General features: G+C 34.3%; 1 protein-coding gene across 1 annotated transcript; it reads right to left on the bottom strand.

Annotated features, from left to right (window-relative positions):
• Window positions 1–14171: 14171 nt before the first annotated feature.
• On the bottom strand, window positions 14172–15715 carry LOC128200270 (uncharacterized). The gene is made up of 2 exons (XM_052893187.1): window positions 15616–15715; window positions 14172–14773 (listed from the first exon to the last, which is right to left on the bottom strand). Exons 1-2 carry the CDS (start codon window positions 15713–15715, stop codon window positions 14238–14240), a joined length of 636 nt encoding a protein of 211 aa, XP_052749147.1. The 3' UTR covers window positions 14172–14237.
• Between the last annotated feature and the right edge of the window lie 4888 nt (window positions 15716–20603).

Here is a 20603-nt window from a genome sequence, read left to right as displayed (position 1 = left end):
GTAGGATTGCTTCCTAATTGTTAGTTTAAAAATTATATATATATGTACAAACCCATTCAAAATGGAAATTTAGTTCTTAATTCGCTCTGCAGAGGCAGCACCATCGTTCGTTCCCATATGAAATGTTCCTAATTTTAATAAATTCATTAGCTCACCGTTTGCCATTACAAGGGTTTTAATTATGTTTTTGGACAATAGTTCCGCTGTAGTATCACAAATAGAAGGCTTTGTCTATTTAATTAAGACGATTTTAATATGATTGTAGTTATATAAAAGGATAAGCTTAAAGTTGATAAGCATAAATGCATCTGATTAAACATTAAACATTACAATGGTAAACCAAGGACGTATCTCCATCTTTACACTCTGCCCACCGTGAACGTACCATTTACCTACTTATTTGTAAAACCCAAAAAGTGTATATTCGTTTGTTTGTTATTTTTTGGCTTGGGTAGATGATTGTATTTTGAATGAAAGAAATTAACAGGATATTACTTTTTAATGAATGAAATTAGAATAGCTATCTTGCCTACGTTATTATATTATTGTTATAGTATTGCTGGTAGGGCACCGGTGAGATAAGAGCAGGTCAATTGGCCTATCGTGATGAGAATGATTCTCGAAAGTTTCTAGGGGTTTGAAAATTCTGCCTGTGCTAACGGTATACGCTGGCAGAGTACCAGTGAGGTACGATAGGTGAATATGAAAAGGCAGATCAGTTAGTTCATCGTGATGAATTCACATGGAATGGAACACGATGGTTTTCAGGGGGAACCATGCGTAGGTAAACTTGACAGGGTAATGGGGTAATAATTGCTAGTAATGGGGTTACTAATCCTCATTATAACAATCTCTTCTCCCTCCTAGTCTCCAGGGGTAGTCTCTTTCCCCCCATTTGACACGGTTACACTATAGTTTTCTGCAAATTAAAAATGACACATTGCGCTTGACTTAATTTTAAAATAATCGAAAACCTTCTTGGGTACATAATTTTATTTTTTAAATCATAATTTTAATGTATTTAATTGTCACGCACTCTTATTGTAGGCTCTATGACACCGACTATTTCTGAATACGGGCTTTCGGACGTCGTACGAACGGGCTCATTTGGTTGAGTACTGATTCCATTATTGGCTGGTAATATGTTGAACTGTAAGTCGGCGTAGTGAGTATGGGTAGCGTCGTGGCATGGCTAAAACATATAACAAGGCAATACAGGCTCTAATCGGTCAAATAAATTCCCATAGAGGTAAAATTAGTTCGTAACGAGTTACCGTAATTATCTTTGTATAGGAAGTAGTATAATAAAGATGAAAGATTATATTGTTTTTTTTTTTTTTTTGTTTGTAATGGATAAACTCAAAAGCTACTTAACTGATTTTAAAAAATACTTCACCTATAGTAAGTAACATTAGCAGCGAGTAACATCATGATCACTAGTTCATTATAAAGGGTAGAAAATAACTATTATAAATGTACAGTACCCGACATAGGTTTACATTAACAGTGGCATTCCACAAAACAAAATTATAATTTACAAGTTTTACACGATTCACCGAATATGTTATGCGATTACAACACCAATTCTATACGGATTTAACAATTTTTTTTTGCAATAGGTAAGTTTTACTCCCGTGTTGGTTGTACAGTGACGGATTAACGAGGGTGCAGAAAAGGCGGCGCGCCCCGGGCCTTTGATCCTAGGGGTCCTCTGAATTACTTATTACTTTATAATCATTGTTTTTATTTTTTATTTGGAAGTTTTTAACTTAATAAACACAACAAAATAAACACACAAATGTGAAATGAGTAAAAAGTTTGTAAAATTACATCAACTTCGGGATCTCATTCAATTTTGCCGCCCCGGGCCTTCGACGGGCTTAAAGCACCGCTGTGGTCGCAGTTAATTTTGTGATGAATGAAATAGCAGTTTTTCTTTGTAGAGCAAAAACTGTATATACCGAAATAAAAATAAATTTTATGCAGGTAAGTAGCTAATATTTACTCTGTGAAACAACTTGTTGCAGCAACAGTAGTAACAGTTTAAATTCTTGCCCGTTCTTCTGAGCTGAAATTGTTCTCAACTCAAAATGTTTACCATCATGACAATTTTTGGTGACAAAAAAGGCTATATATCTCTTGTTAAAAATAGTAATCTTCATTACTAATAATCATCGCACCACCATCTCATATAGTAGAAGCAGATCACACAAATTATTTCAAAAGACTGATTATAAAACAAAACGTAAAGAACTAATTGAAGTTCAAACTTACACATTCATTTGATTTTCCGATGCAGTCTTTCTTACCATTTTTCCACAATATACTCACTAAGATGATCGTTACGACAATGAGTACGCTTACTAGTAACATTACTAGTGTTGTAGACTGTGCTGTAAGCAGTAACAATAATTAGTTTGTGTAAATACTGTATTTATACTAGTAAATTTATCTTTTATATTTATTATATATTCCCAAAAAAAAAAGGTTTGAATTACGTCCCATACGATAAAACTAGAGAGTTTTTCACACTATCTTTGCTATTGGATGTGTTAGTAGGGCTGATTCAAATATTCTGACATTTTGTTTTGGGTGGTTTTTGTTTCATCATATTCTAACGAGTACTAATACTAATTATAAAAGTGATAGTGAGTTTGTTGTTTGTTCTTTTCATAAAATTGGGTAAGCGTTTATGCATAGTAAATATCCCAAAGTACTACGATTATCGAAATGGAAAAGAATATAAACTGCTTTTTATCGTGGTCAATGAACATGTCACATAGAGGAAGATACCAGCAACTATTCCCTCATAGGTAAGTAATAAAATAAAATCTTTAATATAGTGGAGACGTGATTAACCAGACTAATTATTGTCGTAATTTATATTGATAATAAAAATAAAATTGGATAATTGAACGTTTATATATTGTTGTCGAATAATTTTTACAATTATAAATTTCAGAAAGGAATTTAAGAATTTCATTTACCTAATTTATCCAACAAGTGCAACTTTTGTCTAATTTCGATGAACTTTTGGTTTTAAAAAGTTGGTATCTTAAAATGTTAGCATTTATAATTTAGGTATATTAGCATATGATTATTTTTTAATACGCGCCTTATATTATATAATCTATTGAATAAGTATTCAAAACTACAAAACCGAGAAAAAAATATTAATTTGATTTATTTAAATATTGTTTGCTGTTGGCGATCTAGATAATTGCGAACGCGTATAATTGAAAACTGGTTAATTAAATCTCCTCTGTAGTTATAAAATTATATTAGCGAAAATTAAAAAATAATATAAAATGAGAGTAATAGAATTATTATCAAATCAGTCACGATTTAAGTTTCGCGCCATAAAGATAAAAAGGCTTTTTTGTGACTTCGTCCGTCTATCCGTTTTTCAGAGCGTTGTATTTCAACAATTATAATTAATTTACAATTAGTAGCACCCGCTGATTAGTGTGACAGATTAGTTAGCCGTTGAACAAAAATAAATATACGTTAAATTTAAACAGATGGATACAAATAACTACTTACAATAATTTTCTGAATAACGTAAATCGATTAAATTTTTTACTTTTCTATTAGTTCCGTTTGTGTAACAATTTAGTTGCACACATAATATTTTTGTGTTGTTATCCTCTTTCGTCAAATATAATGGTTCTGTAAACTGTAGTATAGAACTGTTTTTATTATTTCCTTAGTATGGTTCTTTTCTAAAAAAAAATTATGAAATTAGTACATATAAAATAGATTATGTCAAGTCTCGAGATACAATTATAAATATGAATATTGAATACTGAAATAGTAGTAGATATATAAGGCTATCATAAGATCTATTGATATGTAAAGAAATTTGAGTAGCGATTATATTATTTGTATATATTAACTTTTTGCCCGCAAGTTTGTACCAATGACAGACGATTTTTAGATGTTTCTACCGTGAAGCAGTTGTGTTTGCATGGCTGTGTTTCGGTTTGAAGGGTGGGATATGGCGTGAATTTACAGAGTACAGAGGAATAACACCTGAGTCCTTAGGAATGGCAATGCATGGGGGTATTATGAGCGAAACAGAATACTTTCCATAAGGTGGGCCGTCAGCTTGTTTGCCATTCTAAGTTGTATAAAAAAAACATACACCAGCTCTTAAGATAGACCTTCAAGCACATCTGTTAAAAGATCTTCAAGAGCACATTTGTTTAAAGTCGCAAATGTTTTGCACTGTTACTAGATAACTGTTACTAGATCTAGATCCTATTAAATTTTGGTTTGTATACATTTTTTCGATAGATCATGTGTATATTACAATATTTTTATTATTACATCAGCTGTTAACTGTATACTACTGAACATAGGCCTCCCTCGTAAGAAGAGTGTTGCCAGTAGTTGCTACACTTTGCAGGCTTGGTAACCGCAGTTACGTCTTTGATGTTGTTTTAGGAGGGTCGTTGTTGCTTATCCCTTAACCATTAAGTTCCCTTAGTCGCTTCTAAAGACAGCCCTGGGAAAGAAAGGGTTGGCACACGGCAATATCTTCTTATTAGCCTTTAACTGCAATGGCCCAAATGAGAGGCTAAGCGCGGAAAATGAAGTCCTTTTCACATTCACATTCACATAGCCTTTAACTGTCAACTGCTGGGGGCTTGTCAACAGTTGCGACGCTTAGCAGGCGGATTGGCAACCATAGTTGGAGAGGCTTTGGAGATGTTTTTGGAGGTACGCTGCTGTCTACACACACGCACACGCACACACACAAGCAAACACGCACGCACGCACGCGCGCACGCACGTACGCACGCACGCACGCACGCATGCACGCACGCACGCATGCACGCACGCACGCACCCTCGCACGCACGCACGCAGGCACGCCCGCAAGCACACACACGCAATATTTTATAATAATATGTAGTCGATAATTACCAAATTCACTGTGTAGTGGATTATTTCCAAAGATACTTTAAGATTTCGTTGTTTTAATAATCTTAATATAATATATATCCAAATATATATATTTGGATATATAATAAGATACCCATTCAGATAACTTAATAGTTATTTGTATGGGTACTTTGGTGCTACCCATGTTTCTGCCATGAAGTAGCTATGCGTGCATGGATGTGTTTCGGTTTGAAAGGTGATATATGACAGTGAAATTACAGACAGTAAAATTACAGGGTACGGAGGTGTAATGCTATAATTCGAGGAGAAAGGGATTGTTAATAATGATTTCTAATAGCTCCATTACTAGCAATAGGTATACCCTATCAGGTCGACCTCCATGCGGTTCCCCTTGGAAACCATTGTGGTTAATTCAAATTGTCGAATTCTTCACGATAGTCCGACTGACCTGCCTTCATTCTTACCTACGACCTATCACTGGTGCCCCGTTAGCGTATACCAATAGTGTAGGCGGGGTTACCGTTTCATATTTACACATTAAAAAATATGCTATATTTCTCAGAAATTACTATTTCTGAGAACAATGACATTACATCTCAACTATGGCATATGTAACACATGGGTGTTCCATGATTTTCAATCTTCGTCGTATTATTGACAACTCTTTTCTAGATGATGGTACTGTAGTTAAATTGGAAGTATCATTAAAAAATCGTATACCTGCAGAAATCAGCGATGGAAACTTAAGTTATATTATTATGCAACTTTACAAACAAGATGATGGCCTACCTAGTGGGAGGTGACAACAGTCACCTATAGACACGAACAGCACCATGTATACTGTGACGTTCATGATATCCTTCATGCGTTGCTGTTCTTAAACACTATGGTGTTAAGCTTCTGTACCCTGTATTTTCACTTGCATATCAGACACTGCGTGTACCTGATTGCAACGAAGTACTTCACAGCAGAAATATTAATGAGAGAGGTACCTAAGTAAAACAACCTTTGTACAAATAATCTCTCTTATATAGGTACTTCTTAAATGATATCTATTATATATATTTTCTTATGTGTATTATATTTATATTGTGTATTGCCTTAATGTGTGACTATAATTGTCACATATTTTTCACCACATCTGTATTTCATACGCTTTCTGTTTTTACCCAATGGTCAGTTGGTAGAGAATGCCATATGGCATTAAGCTTGCCATGTAAAAAGTTTTATTGTTCAATAAAGAATAAATAAATAAATATCTTCGCCAATTTTAAGCTGATTTTGATGATTCTTTTAAACTTAACGACTGTAAATAGAGTCCTGAAATTAAGCCCCTTCTGGTCCTGTATTTATTAATTTTGTGATAATCGAAGTCGCATTTTTGTGGAACAAAACTTTAAATTATTGTACACGTACTAAATATTAGGAATTTTAGGGTGCTATATTATAAATGTAACCAGTGTCATCGGCACAACAAGCGATGTAAAGAATTTTTAATACAGACGTAATCCGGTACGACAAACTCCGATGGAGGACTTAATACCTACGTAAAGCTATTAAGTGACAGATTCTATGGTTAGAACTGTTTCTCTAGCGTCTAAAGTATCTTCTTTTATCTTCACCTATCAAACGTTATTCACTGGTGTCCCGCGAGGGAATAACAATAGCGTAGATGGGATTTTTTTATGGGCGTCAATAATGCGACACCCACAAAAAACTTACCTGTGATCTCTCAGTTTCTTTCACATGAAAATAAATTATTTTCGACCACCTCTGAAAGATGGATTGTTAAGAAATATCAAGTTATTGGAATATATTAAAATGAAAGTAACATATTATTTACTTCTGATATTTCTCGTATGTTGGAAACGAATCATGCATAATACTCACCTTCCATGTCCCAGTCTAAATCACATGACCACGAAAGATTTTTGCCCTCTGAAACATGGATTGAGAAAAATGTTAAGCTATATTTCATTAGAAATAACATATTGTTATATTTTACAGATTGATGTCTGTATATAATCTGATGCTTATTGACATTATTTTGGATACTACATGGGTAGGCACTAGCATAAAATTTATTCATATGGTACTATGAAGTGTCATAATAGGTACTCATAATTACAGTACAATGCCATAACACAGTACTGTAATACTACTATTACAGTACTAAGCCAGCAACCAGTGTAAAAAATTGTATTGGCTTTGTATTGTACTTAATTACGTGGCTTTGTATTTAATAGTATTGTAATTTGTATTGGCAGCAATGGGCCAACTTTGTGATAAACTTGGCCTTTGATTTTGAACATGGAATAAATTTTTTTAAACATTTGCAGCAATATTTCCAATTATTTCTGTTGCTCCGAAAGATGTTATTTGAAAACATGAATGTGCAAACTGATTTTAGGAACAGGATACAATCTGGATCTGTACCGATAAGTAAGCCATGCAATTCAGGTGGTATTTCAATTTCCGTTAGTTGTACTTTTCCTGATGAGCAACAGATCCAGACTGGCTCATTTTTAAATTAAAGTGCATAACAATGCAGGTATTCCTTGTCCAAAGTACCAATGACCCCTTTGAAATTAGTTATGCTTTAAGAGAAATGGGTTGATAAATTATGATATACTAGCCCACAGGAGGCAAATTCTCAATTCTAGAGATAATCTCAAAATAGACATTTCAATTCGAATCTTTTCCTTACTATAAAATCTCGATACATTTACATTACAAGCAAAAATAATTTTCTCTTTGCAATATAATTTCATGGAAGAATTCATAGAACTGAAAGTCCATGGAATGAAATTCACGTTGCAATACGTAGTAGGATCATTATATTTAAAAAATGGCAACATTTTACTCTTACACTCGAGATTGTCTCGAATTATATCTCGATTTGTGCTGAGAGTACGTAATTCGAGAAAATGACATCGAATATCGAGATATTATAGTAGAGAAAGGATTCGAATTGCAATCTCTATTTCGAGATTATCTCTAAAGAAATGACAATTGGCCTCCAGGTAATGGTCGTTGTTGATAAGAGCTCATAACACGTGTTGATTTATATCAGATTGATTAATCAACTAAAAGTGAAAAGTGTCTTTATTAATCTACACTAATATTATAAAGAGGAAAACTTTGTTTTTTTTCTTTGTAACGAATAGGCTCCGAAACTACTAGACCGATTTCAAAAATTCTTTCACCAATAGATAGCTACATCCTTTGACCATTTTTGACGAGCAAATCGGAAGAAAAATTGTATAAATTTGCTTATCTTGCGCACACTGACGAAATATGCTTATAATGAAAAACAATGTTCTACATTTTTAAAGCAGGTACTCATTGAGATCTACAAATAAGTCCGCGATAGCATATGTCTAACTATTACGGTTAGGTCACAATAATTACTTTTCTTTCTAAAATTACGAATAACCACGCTGGTCGCCGTCTAGGTGGTATTTTCGTACTCCATTAATCTTTATCCAAATAAATCTATCGAGTTATTTCCAAAAATTGCATATTGCGATAACCAAGATCCACGCGGGCAAAGCCGCGGGCGGGAGTTTTTTAACATTTAAAAAAATGTTAAAAAACTAGAAATATATATTTAGGGGAGGGTCACCCTTTTCATTGAGGGGTATGAAAAATAGATGTTGGTCGATTTTCAGACCTACCTAATATGCACACAAAATTTCATAAAAATCGTTTAGAGTTGGTAACAAACACCGCGACACGAGAATTTTATATATTAGATGGTTAAAGGTAAAACATGAGTTTTAATTCGACGAGGATTGATTCGATTGCTATTACTCATCACTTTTAAATGTTTAATACTTGCAGAGAGAAAGAAAGAGATATATACAGACAATAAACTTTGTCTGAGAGTCATAAATCAAAATTAAAATAATAAATAATAGTGTGCTCACCTTTCTTATTAGAATTGTCACTAATTTCCAACTGGTTCAATTGAAATAACCTCTTATTCAAAAGAGATTTTAATGATTCCGTGCAATTTAAGTGCATATATAAATAATAATAAGTTTGGTTGGCGGTATCTAAAAGTTGATGTGTAAAATACGTGGGCATGGAGTCTGTGCAAGGGGTATTTAATATAATTTCATTTCGTTCTGAAAATAAATAAAGAATACAAAAAAGATTGGTCTGATTAAAAGAAGACATTGATACTGAAATTTATTAGAACTGAGATAACAGAATTAAGATCAGAGAACCTTGTTAACAGTAGCAACTTTATTCTTAAATTCAAATCATCTTTATACAAATAGATTTATTTACAAGCACTTTAAATATGTCATTTTTAATTATTTATTCTTATGGAAGTACGATAAGATCAAAGAGAAGTAATAAACTGCTCAATTTAAAAATTCTTTCATCTATATTAAACAATGTTACTAGCGAGAGTAACATTGGCTATTTTCTTCATCCTTATCTGTGAAGTTTCTTAAGGGCAAAATCTCAAATAATTATAGTTTATCAAAAGTATACATGAATATTACAGAAAAATTAAAATATGTATGTGAATTCTTTAATGATAATGATAAATTAAGTCTGCCCTGTAGACATTTTCTAATGTTTGCAAAAAGATAAATAAATAAAATAAATAAAATTAAAATGACTACTTCTAAGATAAGGTGAAGCTGGCATCAAAAAATTTCGGTGTCCTTAATAGAGCGAAGCATTACTTCACACGGATCAACGATTAATGCTCAACAAATTGCAAATCCGGCCCCACATGGAGTATTGCTGTCACTTAAGGGTAGGAGAATGTTAATGTTAAAAAATTTTTTATGGAAAAGTGAAAAATTAGTTCATTATATTAGTAAGCATAATAAGGATTCATTAATCATATAGGTACCTTGTCGCACTTCGAACACGCAATTTAACTTGTCATAATTTCCAATCAAAGTATCAAGATTAACATGTGATATTTCAAAATTTAGCCAATCTCCATTATGGTAATCTATAACCATGTATTCGCCTGTAAATGTAAATAATTTCGATAGACTTCTTACTTATATTAAGATATTTTATTTAATTCCACTTCTACTATTACACGTCACGCATTGTAATGGTAGCGGGACGAATAGTTGATCCGCCGCCGCCGCAATGAATGTTTGTTTTGAAAGATTTGAAGACTGGATCGAAAATCGTTAACATCCTTATAAAGGGTGTTCTGTGCGTGAAACTGAATGATGTGCCTAAAGAAACATGTATTGATAAACGAGACGCTGTATGCAGCTGTGTCAAAATCATTTATTGTCGTTTTTAAATTTGTTTTACAAAATTTCTGCCCTATTCTGTGTCAATGTTATGATGTTCGTTTACGTTAATCTTCGAAGAGTTTAATCGGTTGTAATGAAATTTTATAAATCCTTGCTCCAACTTGCACCATAGGATGGTATCTTGATAAGTGGTCTACTGGCAAAACAACGTTTGTTGTGTCGATATTATATACATAGCATGAATAGCTAGTAGTATTACGGCTAATGACTAAGTATGTTTTCATTAGTGTCCGACCGAAACCGAATCCGAAAGTTTGGTTTCGGTTCCGGCTAGTTTTGGCCAGAAATTCTACTTTCGGCCTTAGTTTCGGTTTCGGCTAAACATTGGCCGAAACTTTCGGCCGAACCGAAACTTTGTGTTCATGAATTTTTGTCCGTCGTTTGGCTAACTTTGCAGTTAACTTGCGGTCATGGGCCGCACCGACACCGGCTCAGTTGAATTCGCTTCGCGCTGTCCATCGTTATTGTTATGTTTTTTTTTTAATGGGTGATAATGGAATGGTAATTCCACCCGCGCTATCGACATATACCAGCGAGGCACCAGTGAAGGATGACAGGTGAGGATGAAGCAGGTCAGTTAATCCATCGTGACAAATTCAACAAGAATTGTTCATGATGTTTTCCAGGGAGAACCACGTGGACGTCAACCTAATAGGGCATATTGCTAGCAATGGGGCTGTCAAACTCCATTGCTAACATAATATGCTGTAATTATACTTTGTGCAACCTTTAATTACTTAATTTTATTTAATCACTTGCGACCCGTCCTTGCTTTGCTTCGGTTTATATAAGTTTTTTTCTAATACACGAAATTATAAATCTAAGAACGTAATTTAATTAATGATTAAACGAACTTACCTTAAGTGAAGTTCTATCATAATTATACGAAGCGCTTCGGCTTCGAGATTAGTAACTCATAGTTATTCGACAACATGTAGTAACGCATAGGTACCACCACTCATGCACTTATTTTGAGAGTAAAAAATAAAGAAGGTAGATTTATTTTCTACTGCTAACCTTCACTATCCCTCCCTAGGTTACATTTCGTCATTTAGTTTAGAATACTAACTGGCTCTAACAGAAAATATTTCCAGAACCGCATAGGGGTTGCTGGGCGGGTGTTACTAATCTCTTCAGACGAAGCGCTTCGTATAGTTATGATAGAACTTCACTTAAGGTAAGTTCGTTTAATCATTAATTATACTTCCCGTTTCGGGTTCGAGATTAGTAACTCATAGTTATTCGACAACACGTAGATTTTTAGAGTAGGTTCCTGGAAATATTAAAAATACCAGAATGATTTTGAAAATATCTATCTGTATTCCTTTTTGAAACTCGATGCTCTACCTATAGATTATAATCTAAGAATATATAGAATTATTTATTGCTGATTTAGATGAAATTTACTTTACACGCTCATATAAAGTCAATTAATTATATAAAAACAATACAACAATCTATCTGTATTATAAGAACAACATAATTTTAACATAAACAAAGACTTTATTTGAAATTAGCAGAATATGAATATATTTTAAAAAGCGTTGTTGTAATTTGATTGTAATAATGCGTTTGCTAAAGAATTGGCATCATGGTCTATGATCATTCTGTGATAGAATTTGTAGAACGTATTGGATGATCCACTCTAGCCTGCTGTCTTACGAATTTGATCAATGCTGACTCCCTGTCTGTGCGCCTGTGAAGTAGACGCATGGCGTGTACTGTGAGCGGAATATATAGAGACGTCTATTCCACTGTCTTTGAGAATAGCTTTTATCCAGCGACTTAACGTTTGCGTATATACTGGCAACTAAGGTTTTTTATAACTGATAAAAAGACAATCTGACTTCCTTAATGATGCAGTTTTATTAATGTAACAAGTTAGAGTCTGTACAGGACATATTGAATTATTTTCTTTAAAGGAAGGAAGAAAGAGAATAGGCTGATTACAGCCTAGTCGGGAAGTTTTAATTAAATCAGGTATTTTTATAATTATTTGTGAAGACATAGTTTCAATGTTTTTGATATTAATTTTGGAAATGGTTTGTACTCGATGGGCGGTGATAAGAGCTAAAAGAGTGATGCATTTCTTAGTAAGAATTTCGAGTGTTAAAGTATCGTTAGGGTACAGAGTGCTTAAGTAATTTAAAACAAGATTAGTATCCCACGTGACATCGTATTTCAGCATCGATGGTCGAAGTCTAAATATTCCTTTGAAAAATCTATTTAATATCGGATCTTCAGAAATATTTGGACCAAGAATTAAAGATAAAGCAGCTCTATTGCTATTTAATGTCCCGTATTGACTAACGTTATTATATAATTGCGTTAAGAAATCAAGGACTGTAGAAATTGAGGTCTCATACATGTCTAATTTGTTTTGATTACAAAAATTTAACCATTTTTTACAATATACTTCATATTGTTTCCAAGAATTAGAAGAAATTGATTCAAGCATAATTTTTATAGAAGACAGCGGTAGGTACTTTTCTTCTTATTAATGCTTTGCGGATAATATGGTGGCCGCCAGGATAAGGTTGGAGTATATGTTTCTTCCACTGAAATACGATATTATATGATTTTCAGTAGACTTAAAGATTATGATTTTGGATGCAAGTAAACTAGTAAATACGGAATAAATAGGTCTATTTGCGGTTTAAAAAATTTGTGTACTAAAGTTTAAAATGCATTTCCTGAAAATTTCCATTACGAAACTCGCATCGCTGCCAGATATCTCTCGATATTTGAGTTTGGTGTAGGAATTAAACTCCCCTCATTATATTAATGTATGCTATGGCCGTAGAGTTATCTATTTTTAATAATAAAGTGACGATTTCTCAAATTACTGAAGAGTTTTGAGTGCGATGAATGCTGCTAACAACTCTAGACGATTAATGAGCTTCTTCGCACGGCCAAATTGCTATTTGAGTGTCATACCCTGACCCCATCCCATCGTTGAGGCGTCAGAATATATTTTTGTCGAGTAATTGTCATCCAGAACCCTATGGCTTATCAATTACATGTGTTGAATACATGGAATTTTGAATACAAAGTATAAAAAGAAGTAAATCAGCAGTAAATCAGTTGAATACAAAGGAGATCGGGTATTATAAAATTAAGTATATGCATGCTCTTATCATGATTATTATGGAAAGGTAAGTATAAAAAATTTATAGCGTTCAAGATTCTTTATGCATATTATCCCATATTCAACAACAGGGCAAGTGGATTATTAATAATCTTACAAGTTGTCACAATTTTCTTATTTTGCAGTATTTAAGGTTAATAAATGTATTTAGTTGATTTTTTTTGATGTATTTACGCTCATCATTTGGGAATTGCATCATGTGGAGTCATTTGTAAAACTGACAAACATAGTGAAGTTAAATGGAGTGAGCTTACATTGATACCATTACCATTGATGCAAAACAATGTTCTGTGTTAGATTGACTGAAATAAATCTTTTTTACAGATAAGTTTGCCTGTTTTATTATTGCTGTATGTTTTAGTGCAATGAAGAATATAGTATTTTACAATACAGTACAGTATTTGTAATGTCATTTATAATGAGAGCTCACTATTTATGAAGCAACCAAAGTTGACCAATGAACATTACCGAGTCTAACGGCGGCGTGTGGTCCGCTGCAGACTAGATGACGGCATTGTTTCTTTATTCTTTATTCTTTATTGTACACAAAAAGATTATTGAAATGTAAAAACAAACATAATAGTGCATAAGGGCGAGCTTATCTCCAATAGATTTCTTCCAGCAAACCCAATATGAGAAAAGTGACAGTTCATTAGTAGTTACAGTCATACATGTGTACCAATCGACTTAAATGTTATAGTTAAAAATAAATAAATAAAATATCTTTACAATTGAAAAGACCGATAGGTATAAATAAATAAATAAATATATATATATATATATTATATATAAATATAATAAGTACGTACATCAGCATTGTGAGAGGTAATAATTCTTCAGACTTGTTTTGAAAATCCCAATGCTTGGGCTATTTCTAATTTCATGAGGAAGTGTGTGTGTGTGATGCTGAAGGCTGCGCGGAATGGCAGGCTTCCGGTTGCGCGGTGGCTCCCCCTGCCTGCGAGCTGGGGCCGGCGACTTCCAGTTTAAATTCTTCGTGACAAGTCGGTCGATTGTTCTTCGAGTCTACTTTAAGTTCTGTTCCAGATTTACTTACAGCTTTTGCAGCTTTATTTCGTTTTACGAGTGTTTCGTTTAAGGCAGCTTTAATCTCAGCATTTAGTTTAGGAGCACCAATGTGTACACAGTTGGAGGGTACAAGGTATTTTTCACATAATTCTTTACGAATTTCTTTAGTAAGTCCTGTTGTAGCTATGTGCTCGAATCTGTTGGCAAGCTCTTTATGAACTTCCTTACCATATTCGACAGTAGCAGTTGGATCATTTCCTAATATTTGTAGCACGGTGTCATCTAGAGCTTTTTCTTGTGTGGCTTCTACCGTCGCTCTCGGTAATTCAGAAGAGAATACCTCTGCGTCGAAGACTGATACTGGAACCTCGTTAGGAGTTTCAGTGTCTGTGTTCAGTTATGAAATTCCTTCTTTTCTAGTATCAAGTTGGGATTCTTCATATTCTCTGCTTAAAAGAGTAATAAGAATGTCATTCTATGTCATGAATAATTGTTGCATACGAGGTTATTTAAAGCTATCATATTTTATTTATTTTAGGGGTGTCTCCTTTTTAACGTACTGTACATATTTATTATACGTATTTGTATATTAATATGTAGCTCGAATACTCAATCATTCAATTTGCCGTGTGCGGTCCGGGCATAGAATAGGCCACCCTTGCCTTTTCCACGGGTGTCGTAAGAGACGACTAAGGGAGTTTATGGTGAAGGGATGGACAGTAGCGTCCCTTTTAAAACATCACCAGAAGCCTAACTGTTGTTGCCAATTCGCCTGACAAGCGTGGCAACTACTGGCAAAACCCCCTTTATGGGGAAGGCCATGTTCAGCAATGGACAGTTAACGGCTGATATAACAACACAAAATCTATCACACTATGCTGTAACAAGAATAATGCGATGAACAGTCCCATAAACTGTCTAGGTTGCATATTCTATTTGTTACATTTTTCATAATAATTTTTATGGTTGTGGGTAAGATTGTATTCCCCGAGAATACAAAGTAAATTTTGTATTACGCATTGATACAGTCCCAGAAATTGTTCAGGTTGCGTTTGTCATGATGTCGAGACATTGACTGTGCACCCGTAACTACTTTTACAAAGCGGCGAGACAGTCCCTCAAACTGCTCAGGTTGCATTTGTTAAGTAGGTCAAGGTCAAAACGTATTAAATACACTCATATTTAACACAAAAAATTATTGCACTGAAAAATATATTAAATGTAGGTACCTGGCTGGTTATTCGGAGAAGGCGAAGATTCCCGCGATGAAGATGATTCGACAATTCGTATCCGTCGCCGTCGATCCTTAGATTGTTTAGTATCCAACATTTCTTCTAATCGTTTTAATCTTTTTGAAATCGTTTTAAAATTATCGAATTCCGTATGTTAATTATAATATAGTTATAATTAATTGTTTTATTCAAATTTATTAGATTTAGGTTTATGAATTTTAATACGTGTTGAGTGGCAGAACACTAAAATGCGAATGACGAAATGTAACCTAGGGAGGGATAGTGAAGGTTAGCAGTAGAAAATAAATCTACCCTTCTTTATTTTTAATTTATTTTTTACTCTCAAAATAAGTGCATGAGTGGTGGTACCTATGCGTTACTACATGTTGTCGAATAACTATGAGTTACTAATCTCGAAGACGAAGCGTGAAGTATAACGTACATTTAGCTAATCCACAAGAAGAAAGCTACAAAGTCCCGCTTTTGTTTTTCCTTGATTTGCTTTACTAATATCGTGATTTCGTATTGAAAATTAATTTAGTTTTTTTTTTTTAAATGACTTCCAAGAGTAAGTTATAATTTTAAAATGTTTTATTTAACAAACATAACGTATTTGTTACATACCTTAATTAATGTTTTTTATTACCCTTTAACTGTCTGTGTGTTTGTGTAAATAACTGTATAAAAAATACACTAGATTTCAGTATAGAAGAGAGAGAAATTTTAAATATGTTTCAGTAAGTTTCGGTTTCGGCTTAAACTGAGACCAAGGCCGAAAGTTCAGTTTTGATTTCGGTTTCGGCTGTAAAACCTGTTTCGGTCGGACACTAGTTTTCATTGTAGAGGTGACGTCATTAGTGACGTCATTTACTTACTTGATTTGCAGCACTGAGTACCGGCTACGGCACAAAGAATAAAGTATGCTGTAATCTTGTGCATTGTAATTGAGTTGAGTATCATTGCACACTGCACTTTCCTCCGAGAGTGATTGTAGTTTTTCATTGATATATAGACAATGTTTTATTTATATTTCAAAAAATATACAAGCTGATGTGCACACGCTCGAATCAGAGGAATCTACAAAGTTATAAGTTGTTACAAGAACTCTGCAAAATTTAATTTAAATCAATCTAAGTTATTTTAAATTAAATTATTTAAAAAGTGTTTTATTAGCGAACTAAAACGTTATGCATGGAATAATAATCTTCAGATGTAATATAGAATTTGGTCTTATTTTAAATACCCAATCGGGATCGTATCGGAGTCGGGGAGTAGTATCTACATACTTGCTTCTTTATTGCCAACACTTTGACGTGGATTGCATCCCATCATGGTCACGACAGGACAATCCACATGTCACACATATTTTAAATACACAGTCCCGATTGTGTATTCAAAATAGGTGTAAACAACGCGAAAATAAATTTTTTTGACTTTGATGGCAAAAATGTATTTGAAAAATGCCGAAGCAAAATATACAGAACAGTTTCTAATGGTACATTTATTTGAAATATATTTTATGATTACCGTTTTAGTTCGCTAGTAGAGCGCTTTTAAATAAACAATTAGAAATATTAAAAATGATTAAATTAAATTTGAAAATTGCAGTTCATTGGGTCAAATACAAAAACATTAAATATCGATTTGTTATCTATATAAATAAAACCGTTTAAATATGTATGCATTTTGTAAATTTTTATATATGTCAACCATTCAATGTTTTTGGGTGCCATACGCCTAAGTACTTACTTACTTACATAAATTATATGTTATTTATCATCATTTCAGCCATTATCCGTCCACTGCTGGATATAAGCCTCCCCCATAGACTGCCATAAAGAACGGTCCTGAGCCACTTGCATCCACTGACTCCCTGCAATGCATTCAGGTCATCACTTCATCTAGTGGGGAGTCGTCTGTGCATTTGCCCGTACGCGGTAGCCACTCAAGAACCTTTCTTCCCCATCGATTGTCGATTCTTGAGAGCTATGTGACCAGCCCATTGCCATTTCAGCTTGCTTATCCTTCGGACTATGTCGGTTATTTTGGTTCCGGATATTGTTTCGGATATAATTTATATCTTATTACTTTAATAATATTAATAATGAGCTTTGTAATCACTAAAAAAGGCGTACTAAGATAAAACAGTCACTAGATTTTAAGTTAGATCTTCAGGAATACAACTGTGAAAACCACATTCAATTTGGTGCAGTAGTTATTATCTGATGCTAGAACAAATATATTGCTCCTATCAAATCTCTACATATTTTTTTTTTTTATATTTTCAATGTTCAAACATTGTCTAGTTACAATTTTTTTATATTAGTAAGATAGTAAACTTACATGATTGCGCCTCCTATCCAAAATTTTGCTTTCTTGTTAGTAACTCTTGATTATTTTTTATTTAAACATAATAAAGTATCCATCAACTTTCATTTGGCACTATATAATATTCATAGTATGAAACATCAACTAACCAATGTTGATAAAGCTAAAAATAACTTGTCATGAATTTATTATAATATTCCTGATGAATACAATCAGACTGAATGTGTCACGCAATTACAGATTGCTGTTTATTTTCCTTATGAGGGACTTAGTTTAGAGCCCCAGCCCCATCTAGTTTCAGTCGGATATCTGTTCTGTTGGTTTCAAAGACTTGACTATTTCTTTAATCATCATATTAGCCTTTAATTGTCCACTGCTGAGCATAAGACTTCCCCTTCGGTGGTTTTGCTAGTAGTTGCCAAGCTTGGCAGGCAACTTGGCAACCGCAGTAAGGCTTTAGAAATGCTTTAAGAGGGACATGTTCCATTCCTGTCCATTTCTCGCCCTCCATCAGTCAGCTGTTACGACACTCACGGGAAAGAAAGGGGTGGCCTATTCAAAGCCGGGACCACACGGCTAATATTTCTCTTATATTATCTATAAATGTTTGTTTCAGAAATAAATAAGTAAAAAAATATCACTGAAAATATTATATTGAATCACCATATTTCAAATAGGTACTAAATAATTAATAGATAATTATTTTTATATGTACTTATATAACCAATACAAGATACGTTATTATGTTACATACGGAACAAACCATAAGTTTTTAGCTTTATCGGTTAAGGTGATTCATCCTTGATTCATCAAGTAACATCAACATCAACATCATCTAGGGATATTTTTAATTTCTCAATTTATAAAATAAAAATATAAATAATATGCCACATGTATATATTATTGAAAAACCCATTTAACACTTCAAAATAAAATAAAGTCATATTTTTTGCATAATTTAAGTTTTATTTAAGTTTTTTTTTTTACAACACAGGGGGCAAACGAACATGCGGCTCACCTGATGGTAAGTGACTACCGCCGCCCATGGTCACCCACAACACCTACGGCATTGCAGGTGTGCTGCCGGCCTTTCAAAAAGGAATATGCTCTTTTCTTGAAGGTTACGCTGTCGTATCGGTTCGGAAATACTGCTGCTGGAAGTTGATTCCAAAGACTGGTTGTGCGTGGGAGAAAGTGCCTTGAAAAACGCACGGTGGAGGACCGCCACTCGTCCAGATGGTTGGGATGAAATTTTAGTTTATGGCGGGTTGTACGATGGTGAAAATCTGCAGCAGGTATCAATCCGAACAATTCTTCAGAACACTCCCCATGATAAATTCGGTAGAAGATGCACAAAGATGCAACATCTCTACGTAGTTTCAGTGGGTCGAGCCGGACAGTAAGACGCCGATCGTCAACAATTCGAGCTGCCCGACTTTGAATGCGGTCTAACGGAAGGAGTTGGTACTGTGGCGCTCCTGCCCACAGGTGAGAACAGTATTCCATGTGTGGCCTCACTTGAGCTTTATACAGTTTCAGGCGGTTTTCTGGCGTGAAATACCGTCTCACCCTATTGAGCACCCCCAACTTTTTGGAAGCTATCTTAGCTTTTTCCTCCAGATGACCGCAAAACTGGACGTCGCTAGATATATCGACGCCAAGAATCCCCAGACTCGACTTATTATCGAGGGAAGTGCCCTGAAAGTGAGGAGATACGACAAACGGTGTCTTTTTTGCGGTGAACGCGCAGATTTGTGTCTTCTTAGGGTTAAAGTGAACAAGATTGCGTTCACCCCAGATCGAAACATTATCGAGTGAAGTTTCGATTTCAGACACATGTCTGTTCCGGAGCTCATCGGTATGTGCCCGCGAGATCTTTGCATGACCGGTGTATAATGCATCTCCTGTACTGTCGTCCGCATAACAATGAATATAGTAATATATAAGTAAAGACAAAAAATGGAAAAATAGTAATTTAAAAATGAATGTTTTTTTATAAGAAAAAAGAAAAATAAAGCTATCTATTCAAGTTTTTTAAAATGATACAAAAATTAGAAGTCAGTAAAACCACACATGACACTAATAACGGTTCTGCAACGGGTTTTCATGCTTTGAATCAAGTGATCAAAGTCTTGCTGTGGAATATTGTCCCAGGTCCTGCTTAGATGCAAAAAATGTTGCTCTTCAGTTGCAATGTTTGCAGGAAAATCCTTCAGAGCCCTTCTTTGGAGCATGTCCCACGCGTGCTCTATGGGGTTTAGGTCTGGTGATTGCGCGGGCCAGCTTAAGACCGAAACATCATGCTCCTGCAGATACCTGGTCACGGCTCGCGCTGTGTGCGGGTGGATGTTGCTTTGCATAAGTGTGAATTCTTGGCCCATTTGTAGTCGATGGGGACAATTGGTATTAGCACCTGGTTACGTTATTTTTCAGTGGTCATGGTGTTTCTGATCTAAACGAGGTCTGTTTTGAGGGAAAAAGGATTGTTAGTATAGAGACTGAGAATCGCATTGCTAGCAATATACCCAACCAGGTCGACCTCCTTGCGGTTCCCCTGGAAACTATCATGGTTAATTCCTGATGAAATCATCATGATGGGCTAACTGGCCTGATTTCATTCTCATCTATCACCCTTCACTGGTGCTCCGCCAGCGTAT

The sequence above is a fragment of the Galleria mellonella genome, unplaced genomic scaffold, assembly GCF_026898425.1.
Source record: "Galleria mellonella isolate WM207_F2 unplaced genomic scaffold, CSIRO_AGI_GalMel_v1 utg172, whole genome shotgun sequence".
Taxonomy (NCBI): Eukaryota; Metazoa; Arthropoda; class Insecta; order Lepidoptera; family Pyralidae; genus Galleria; species Galleria mellonella.
Note: the sequence above shows the minus strand (reverse complement) of the source record. Positions and strands in the feature narration are given on the sequence as shown.

What these genes read in the sequence shown, in the direction of transcription:
- LOC128200270 (XM_052893187.1), bottom strand. Translation starts at nt 15,715, where the DNA reads ATGTTGGATACTAAACAATCTAAGGATCGACGGCGACGGATACGAATT. An exon ending in TTCTCCGAATAACCAGCCAG is followed by an intron (nt 14,774 to 15,615) that starts GTACCTACATTT and finishes AACTGAACACAG; the next exon opens with ACACTGAAACTCCTAACGAG.